At 40.6% G+C, this 10,022-nt stretch overlaps 1 protein-coding gene across 1 annotated transcript; it reads right to left on the bottom strand.

The window, feature by feature from the left end:
- Positions 1-18: 18 nt before the first annotated feature.
- Positions 19-9,361, bottom strand: RBM12B (RNA binding motif protein 12B). The gene is made up of 3 exons (XM_079902002.1): positions 9,287-9,361; positions 5,422-5,469; positions 19-4,836 (listed from the first exon to the last, which is right to left on the bottom strand). Exon 3 carries the CDS (start codon positions 4,806-4,808, stop codon positions 1,824-1,826), a length of 2,985 nt encoding a protein of 994 aa, XP_079758128.1. The 5' UTR covers positions 4,809-4,836; positions 5,422-5,469; positions 9,287-9,361; the 3' UTR covers positions 19-1,823.
- Positions 9,362-10,022: the final 661 nt, after the last annotated feature.

Raw genomic sequence — 10,022 nt, 5'->3', positions numbered from 1 at the left:
ACTTCGGTTGGTTTTTCTTAGACTTCTTTAAATCACTAAAGATTAATCCAAAATACTTATAGCACTAACTGGCTAAATACTGACAAAGTATTCTACTTCTGCCATACCCTATTATTAAATGACTAAACTACTGATATAAATTCAAACTTTATTCTTATTTGCTCACTGTGGGAAATATCTAAATCACAGAATTGAGGAAAATTAACCTTGTTTTATGTAAACTATAAAAGGCCAACCAAAGTCAAATCATGTTTCATAAGATGAACAATTTTAAATTAGAAGCCAATACATAATGTTTGTCTCCCAGAGAAACCCTGGAAGTTTTAGTTACTTTGTCTTTTATTAACAATGTTTGGGCATACTAATTTTATCTTTTCTTAATGCTATTTTTAAAGCAAAAATGGAGGTAAGAAAATATCCTTTACTCTTGAAAATATTTTTAGCATGGTCTTACTAAAATTAAAAACAGCATTTAACAAAGTTAGCAGGCAAAAGTATTAAGAGCATGAACTGGAGTGTGTAGTCCGTCTGGGTTGAAACTGGCTCCATGATTTACTAGCTATGACTTTAGGCAAGTAACTTAAACTCTCTGAATTTCATTATCTCATTTGTGAAATAGCGCTAAATACTCTTAAGCTTCTTAGGGAATAATTAAGATTGACATTATGCATGTAAAGTACTTATACTGCCTAGCACACAGTAAGTGCCCAATGTAAGCATTAACATTATGATGGTATAGAAAATCAAATCCAGTATTTGCAAAATGTCTAAATGTCTAATATCAAAGAAGTCAAAATTCAATCTCACAAAAGTCTTGTTATATTTAGTCACTGAGTCTTTGGATAAAAAGTTTTGAAATTAAGAGATGAGAACCTAATTTGAAAAATACAATTTATATGAATCATCAGTAAATTCTTCCTAGAAACACAAACTATGTCCATTTATCAGATTCTTACCAGCATAAGCCTGAAAGTCCCCTTGTACCTATAATTACTTTTTTATTTTTTTGTCTTTAAGTATTTTGAGTAAATCTTATCAGTTTGGTTGATGAGATGTTGGAAGAAACCACAGAACTATACACAGCACTAATACACTATTATTACAGAATGTTTGGTCTCTCCTGTCATAAATATTACCTTATACAGCTGTTGGAAACCTTCACAAAAGAAGCTATAATATTTTTTTCTCTTTGTACAAATACAATTAGTTGGTTTATTCAGTTGCAATTTTTTTATTTTTATAAAATTTTGAAAGTTATGATCATCGAAGTTTTAAGAATTTCCTAAGCTTTTTACATAAGTAAATTTCAAGTTCACAGTCTGTCAATTTTGAACTATTTATGATTAAGGGGAGGCTTAACAGTAATATCTCAGACAAGGAAGAGGGCATTAATTCTGCAGGCAGTTAGCAATGAAAATGCTAACCCTGAACAGTCAGTCACTGACCATTTCCTTATACAGTTTGAGTAACAAGATGTAGACTACAGAATGGAAACAAAAGTGAATATAAAACTTATCTTCCCCAAATACAGTTCTACTATACAAGTCTTGACGTTTACCCATGACATCAACAAAAATTAATGCACTCAGGGAATTAGTTCTCTCCCCCACTGGTCAAAAAAAGGCATATATATTTTTAAGTTAGAAAAAGTGAACGGCAATTTGCAAGCAAAAGAAAACCAGATTCACATTCTATTTACATTTGTTCTATTCACAGGTCAAAATTAAAATGTTTCTTTTCATTAGTTAAAAGTAAACACTTAAAAAAATGCATTTTACTGCATCAATACTGTGGGGAGGTAATTCTGAATTTAGAAATGCTCTCTAGAGCAAAATTAACTTAACTTTGCGGGGGCCAACTGGCCTATCATTCAGATCTTTAATAGCAGCCATAGCTTCATTGTAGTTTATCATGGCAACAATGGCTTCCCCTGTAGGTAATCCTTGCTCGTTATACTGTATTGAAACTGAATCAGGTATGATTCTGTAACCATGGAAAAAGTCTAGAATTTCATTAACATTAGCTTTAAATGGAAGATTCATTATCTTAATGGGTGTTACTCTACCTGAATTACAATTTAATTTTGGATCAGGCATAAATCTCCCCTCAGGAAAACTTCCCATATTACGCTTTCCAAAATCAAACTTGCCACCTTCTGGGCGACCAAAATTCACAAAAGGGCGATGACTTCTAAAATCATCAGGGGGGCTCCTAAACTCCTCACCAGGAAGTCTAAAACTGTCAGTAAGTCTAGGGTCCTCCTCTGGAGCTTCCCTGAGGTCTTCCTCCGGGAGCCGCCTGAAGTCCTCATCGGAAGGGCTTCTAAAATCTTCCTCCTGGGGATTCCTGAAGTCCTCATCAGGAGGGTGCCTAAAGTCTTCATCTGGAGGACCCCTGAAATCTTCATCCAGTGAGTGCCTAAAATCTTCCTCTCGGGGGCGCCTGAAATGCTCCTGGGATGGCCGCCGGAAATGTTCCTGAGGCGGCCGTCTGAAATGCTCCTGGGGTGGCCGTCTGAAATGCTCTGGGGGCGGCCGCCGGAAATGCTCCTGAGGTGGCCGACGGAAGTGCTCCGGGGGCGGCCTCCGGAAATGCTCCGGGGGTGGCCGCCGGAAGTGTTCCGCAGGTGGCCGCCTGAAGTCCTTCTCAGGAGAACGCCGGAAATCCTCCTCAGGAGACCGCCTGAAGTCCTCCTCGTGGGGCCGCCTTAAGTCCTCCTCGGGAGGTCGCCGGAAGTCTTCCTCTGGAAGTCGCCTGAAATCCTCCTCAGGGGGCCGCCTGAAGTCTTCCTCAGGTGGCCGCCTCCATTCCCCCGGGGGAAGCCGTCTGAAGTCCTCCTCAGGAGGCCGTCTCCAATCCTCCTCAGGTGGCCTCCTGAAGTCTCCCTGGGGGGGCCGCCTCCAGTCCTCCTCAGGGGGTCTCCTGAAGTCTTCCTTGGGAGGCCGCCTGAAATCCTCCTCAGGTGGCCGCCTCCAGTCCTCCTCCCGAGAGTGCCTGAAATCCTCCTCCGGAGAGTGTCTGAAGTCCTCTTCCCAAGAGCGCCTGAAGTCCTCCTCAGGAGGCCGCCTGAAGTGTTCCTCCCGAAGGTGCCTGAAGTCTTCAGGGGAGTGCCTGAAATCCTCTGGGGAATGCCTAAAGTCTTCTGGAGGGCGCCTTTCAGGAGGTCGGAAATCCCCCTGGGGATGCTTGAAATTGTCCAGTTGCCTCAAGTCCTCCTGCTGATGCCTAAAGTTTTCAGAAGGGCCAACCGAGTATAATGGTAGATCATTTGAGTCAAATGAATGGGAATGATCATCTCTGTCACATGACTGTGAATGGTCATGCATTCTCTCACTGGACATTGAAGAAAAATTTACACCAAACTCCCGCATTTGTACCTCAGATATGAGCCTTAACAATACCTCTGTCCCCAAGAATCTTCGTCGGTTTAAACGTTCAGCTTTCATGGCCTGTTCTTCTGATCTGAATTTCACCAATGCTTCTCCTAGACCAACTCCTTTGTCATCATAAAGCAAGTAAATGTCATCCTCAGCAAGAGAAAAGTCTGCAAAGAACTTCTGCACTTCAACTTTTGTAACATCAAATGGAAAATTTCTTATATATATGCACAGTTTCTGGCCAGAATAGCCTTCTTGAGAGTATTTTTGTGAAACGTGTCCAAGCCTCTCTTTCTCTGTTGACGCTGGTCTTTTCTTTTCATAACAGTCAATGAACTTCAGCATCTGTTTTCTAGAAACTGGATCAATATGAACTGGACGATACTGTAAAACAGTCTTATGTAAACCCAGAGCAGTGTTATAGTCTTTCAGAGTCTTGAACATCACAAAGGCATATCTTGTTCTTCTTTCATCCTTATATAAAAACCTAATCTGTTCATTAGTCAGATCAGTATCTCTAAAGAAATTTCTTAAATCTCTTTTGTTAATACTTAGGGACAGATTTTTTAAGTGAACATAAAATCCAAGAGGAGAACGAGAACGTGTTCTTCTGGGAGATTTTGAATGAGATCGTTTCCAAAAATGTCTATCATTAATTCCTCTTGGTGGAGAATGTTCTTCAGTCCTCATAGAAATGTCACCCTCCTTAACTGCATTACCTCCAAACTCAATCCACTGTTGTTCCGAGCCTTGCATTACTTCAATAAATCTTGAACCCATAAAACTTCTATGACATTTAAGACCTCCTGAAGCATCGATACATGAAGCAAATTTTACTATGGCATCACCATTATTTCGGCCATCGTGATGCTTTAAGAAAATTACTCCATCCACACACAAACCAGAGAAAAAGACACGTACATCATCTTCGTTTACTAAGTAAGGCAAGCCTCGTAGAAACAAGTAAGGATTCTCTGCCTTCAATGGCCGTGTCTTTCTTGGCCTTAAATCACCTTGTCCTGTACCATTAGTATGAAACCCAGCATCTTGATTAATCGGAGAGCCATATCCAGAATTATTTGCTTCTTCTTTAATAGCCTCAACAAAATTAGATAAGCTGCCAACCCCTGGTGCCCCAGATCCTGGTCTCTCTCTTCCCATGCGATCAGTTCTTTTCATTTCTATAGTCTTCTGCATTTCTGCCTTACTACTAAGAAAAAGCTCTACAGATGAATCCTTGATAAACCCTCCTGAACGACTTATGGCACGTCTTGCATCTTCATCTGTTGCAAAGATAATAAAAGCCTCCCCAACTTCCCCTCCAATTATATGCACTCCTCCATCAGGAATAGTCAATCCCGTGAAGAAGTGACGAATATCCACAGGCCCCGCAATAAAAGGAAGCCCCAGTAAACGGATGACTACAGCCATGCTGAGCTCAAACCACAGCAATAATGACCTGCAGACAGAAAGGTACACATAATAGCAAGTCTTATTTTTGAAGTACCTAATCCCAAACTAAGCTTAATAGTTACTTGGTTCCTACCTTCTTCAGCATTTATAAATGAAAATAAGACATGAGTTCACAAAGATATTGACTGTATCTAATTCTTAAAAAGAAAAAAAGGAATAAACTTTCTCCCAACTAAACATACAAATAAATAAACCAGCTACTTTGAAGAAACATTTCCTATCACCTATCCTATACAGTATGAGCATCAAAAATATCACATCTTCTTTGTAAGTCTGCCAAGTGCTACTTCACAACAAGACCAAACTATTTTCAGGCATATCTTCTACTGAAACATGGGAGAGAGAGCTTTGGTGATTAAAGAATTTTACCAACCACAACGAATTTTACATACTTAGAAAAGGCATGTATGGTCAGTATATAATCGCTGCTCATGATAATAAACTGCTTACCACTAGTGCACCACTGACCAGACATAAAGTACAGAAGCCATATGTACCTAGATGTACTATTCTACTTTGCATTTTTTTTTGTCAAGCTTCTGTGAAACGCCTTAAGCTCTGGATATCTTACCTTTTTTTTATTTCTTGGAGACCTGTTAATTCTGTAAAAGCAACTTAACTGTGGAAAGAAAATGAAATATAATTAATCCTTGGACCCTGCAATTGATCTTAAACAACGCCAGATTAGGATATTCACTTCAGAATTACCTAATAAAAGTGAAGCAATACAAGAAGCACAACTAAGGGCATTACGAAATGGTTATCTTTGTTCCAAGGGGAAATTAATCATCCTTCAGCAAAAAGAAGGTACAGATTCCAAGTAGACATTGGCAAATTATTTAGAAGCAAAAAACCTGAAAATTTAACAATCGGTCCTTGATTGGAAGTGACATGAGGAAAAAGGTGATGGACATGTTATATATTTTGATTGGAGTGTTGGTTACATGGTTGTATAAATTTATCAAGGCTAAATGAATTCTATCCTTAAGGTCTGTGCATTTCACTGTATATGAATTTTATATCCACTTTAAAAAAAAAAAACTGTTCTACAAGTAAAATGACAATTTAACACCCCAAATTCCCAAAACATCTTCTATTCATTTCCACCCATGAAAAGACCAACATCTAATTCATTATGTCCAACTCTCCTGCAAATCTCCTCCCTTTCAAAACATAAGACCAAATCAAATTAATAAATGATACAGTGAACACTAATGTTTCAAATTCAAAAACCAATTTTTAAAGCAATAAATCCAAGACCAATGGCTACCATTTGGACACAATTTTACATTCTACATATACACCTCACATTTCTAAACATGGAACCAAATTTCCTGATTCCACTATAAATAAGACAAATAATAAAATATCCCTAAAATCTAAAATCTCAATTACTACTACTCTTATACTCAACTATTGCTACTCCTTATCTTAAACTCCTAAAAAACTAGTAAAATTCATCTTAAGCCAGAAAGAAAACATTCAGATAAACACAGAATCTTATGATGCTAATGTTTATTCCATTTCAAACAACTATCCTGCATTCTACCGAGGAAACCCAAATGAAAATGTAGAAAGGTAAAAATATAGTAAGAATATATTAGTTTGGGGCTTCCCTGGCGGCGCAGTGGTTGAGAGTCCGCCTGCCCATGCAGGGCACACGGGTTCGTGCCCCGGTCCGGGAGGATCCCACGTGCCACGGAGAGGCTGGACCCGTGAGCCATGGCCGCTGAGCCTGCGCGTCCGGAGCCTGTGCTCCGCAACGGGAGAGGCCACAAGAGTGAGAGGACCCCGTACCGCAAAAAAAAAAGAATATATTAGTTTGGAATGTTTGGGGATATCAGTATTAACAACTGAAAAATCTGAATTTAATATTCCTTAAGGAAATTACATCTAATACTTTCAGATGTACCCAAACAAAGTAGTCTTAACCAAGTAAGTTTTTAAGACCGGCTAAATTAATGATTATAAGTTTATGTTTTTAGTGTGCAAATAAAGGTTGTTTTAATTCAGTACTTACACCTAAGTACCACTCATCCACAAAAGTGGTGTCTGAAAACATGTTCTTTGAGGTCTGCAAGGCTTATTTTCCTTTGAAAAATGTCCATAGATTACTTTTTAAACTACAAGCTAAACTAACAAGGATAGCAAGAAATTAACTGGCACATTTTACACATCTAAATTATCAGTGCCAAACTGATATTAAAAATATTAATGAGTTTTACTATAAAATATTTGCATGGTATGTGGGAGAGGGGCAGAGGACATATGGGAAATCTTTCTACCTTCCACTAAATATTACTGTGAAACTAAAAAACCGTTCTAAAAACTAGTCTATAAGAAAATATCTGCACTGTCTCCCCAACCCCACCCCCACCCACCCCCCGCCAAAAATCGTGTATAAGCTTAGTTTCTTCAACAAACCAACATCCACACGAACATTTTAACAAAAACTACAAATGGCTTCTGGAATAGTTGTCCACATTACTGTTCCAAGACTTCTTCCTATGCAAAATGACTTAGCTCCTTTTTCGCTTTTAAAATATTTTAGAAAGCAGTGTAATAAACATCATTTTGTCCCTCCTAAACTTTCTTAAAAATTCAAAAAGGAACAGAAATATATCTACAGAAAAAGCTGAGAACATTTCACGGAGTAATTAATGCCAAATACAAAAAATGCCTTATAGGGGCTTCCCCGGTGGCGCAGTGGTTGAGAGTCTGCCTGCCGATGCAGGGGACGCGGGTTCGTGCCCCGGTCCGGAAGGATCCCACATGCCTCGGAGCGGCTGGGCCCGTGAGCCATGGCCGCTGAGCCTGCGCGTCCGGAGCCTGTGCTCTGCAACGGGAGAGGCCACAACAATGAGAGGCCCACATACCACAAAAAAAAAAAAAAAAAAGGCTTATAATTTATCCTCCCTAATTTGTAAACAATATTCTAAGTAGTTCCACGAGTACAAATTCGTGAATTGCAATTCAAGTAGAATATATAAAATGTTTCTTCTAATTTGCCACAAATATAACTACTGCTTAAACTTTTCTGCCCTTGAGATAGAAAGGTAATGTACCATTTATCCCTCTTAAAAAACACACCTAGGAGACCACCTATAAGAAACCAGCTCTGAAAACGAGCATCTTTCCTGTGGTTCCCATGTTATTTCCTTAAGCAAATTCCCCAGAAATTCTATTCTTAGAACATTACACAAAAAAGTAAAACACAAAAATACCCTAAAATACTCTACACTTAAAATTTTTCTACTTACGAATGCAACAAAAGTATTTTTGTGGCTGTGTTGGTTTAAAGACAGTGATCTGTTAGAACTTCTAACCTATGAAAAGAAGGAAGTGGGTCCTTAAGAGCTCATTTAAGGGCAAGTCGCTGAAATTAACAAGCTCATTTTAAATAATTTTGCTAATTTTATCCAACGATTCATCCCACTTAATCATCATTATCACAAAAAAAAACCCCACGAAATGTGCATCTTTTCATCAAGACTGAAAGGGAAAAGGGAGGAAGGCTAAATTTAAATGGTATTATTTCAGATCCATTTATTTTAACTAGAGAATAGCAAGTCATTTTCCAGACATGGTGAGGGGGAGAACACTGCCACTATTTCTTAAAACCTAAAGTTAGGATGAAGCACATTTGAAGCACAAACGCAAGAGTTTCCCCTGCAGAAAATAATCTACCCCAGTCCACAATGATTCTTTATGACGATCTGCCTTTTATCCTTTTATAATGTAGATGGTTAAAATAAAAAACTAAAGGCATGACGACACAGAGCCAAGTCCCCAGTAGGAACCGTAAATGAAGATGAATCCACACGGCACAGGAATTCCCATAACATCCATCATCCTCAAACGGATCATCCGAAGGCATTGCTTCTATAGCCCAAAGCCTTTGTCCATACTCCCAGGGGTCAGAGCTTCCTTCTTTCGCACCAGGCCAAAGTTGCTACGTGGGATCCGATGCTGTAGCCAGACCTTCAGCCAAAAATCAGCCTTCATATTAACCTGGACCGCCCAACCTCCGTGCCTTTCCGTTACACCGTCCCAAGGGCAAACACATTCCGCCCTAACTCGCCAAAGCGTGAACTGTCCCCAAATCTAACTGAAACACTTTAGCTCCCCTCAAGCCTAATGAGCCAGGCCTTCAGCGCTTTTCTGCCACCGCTGACTACGATGACATAGCAAAGAAAAAAAATACCTATGCAATCCTTCGAGATCTTCACTCTCAAGCAGACTGGCAAGTGCACACACACCACCACATGGACGGGGGAGTCGGTATTTAGCAAGGAAAGAGGGTGCCCTAACGACAGAAGCTACGCTAGTTCCTTGCGCGGCCCCGCCTTTCCCTGTGCTTCCGTCCCGGCCGCCAACCCCTCCCAGCCCCCGGCGCCCCAGGGGTAACTGCTTCGCACTTGGCAATAAACACACACCGCTGCTGCCGAGTCGGAACCACAAGGCTGGGGGCGGGGTGCACTCCTCGTCGCAGCAGCCTCCCCAAAACAGGCAGACCCCTGAGTGAGCCTAGAAGAAGATGGCGCCCACTCTCCCCTCTGCTCCGGACAAACGGACGCACAGTTTGTCTGCCCATGCGCTCTCCAGGCGCAACCCACCACCCCGGCGCCCCGGCCACGTTTGCGCACGCGCCCAGACGCTCACCTACTTCCCGTCGTCCAGGGAAGGGAGGTGGCTCCCGCAAGCGCGCTCGCTCGCCTTGGAGTTGCTGAGCTCCTGCGCATGCTCGGATTCCAACCAAGCCGGGAACCTGAACAAGGAACAGGAGAGAGCTTCTGAGACAAAGTTCGGGGTTAACCCGTTGCTGCGGTGAGAGGCTTCAGTAAATAACAGCTGAAGTACACTGGACAAACGTTCGTGATTCTCAGGAGTTAAGAAAAGAGACGCAAAAGCGGAGAAAATTTTACGATCTCATCTTTTCAGCGCTGCAGTTATGTGTTCTAAGCATCTAACGAAAGCCTCTTTGTAAATACTTTTAAAAGACCAGAAAAATGTTAGTGTTGCTGCCTTAGATGTTACAGGTACAATGCCAACACCCAAGGGGCTTAATAAGTGCATGCATATTCAACTTTAGAGACATTTATGAAGTCTGTTAATGTCTTTATACAGTTCTTCCTACCTTTGGGTTTTTGGAAACAGAACACATAAAGCCAA

This window comes from Stenella coeruleoalba (genome assembly GCF_951394435.1).
Source record: "Stenella coeruleoalba genome assembly, chromosome: 17".
Classification (NCBI taxonomy): domain Eukaryota; kingdom Metazoa; phylum Chordata; class Mammalia; order Artiodactyla; family Delphinidae; genus Stenella; species Stenella coeruleoalba.
Note: the sequence above shows the minus strand (reverse complement) of the source record. Positions and strands in the feature narration are given on the sequence as shown.

What these genes read in the sequence shown, in the direction of transcription:
- RBM12B (XM_079902002.1), bottom strand. Translation starts at nt 4,808, where the DNA reads ATGGCTGTAGTCATCCGTTTACTGGGGCTTCCTTTTATTGCGGGGCCT.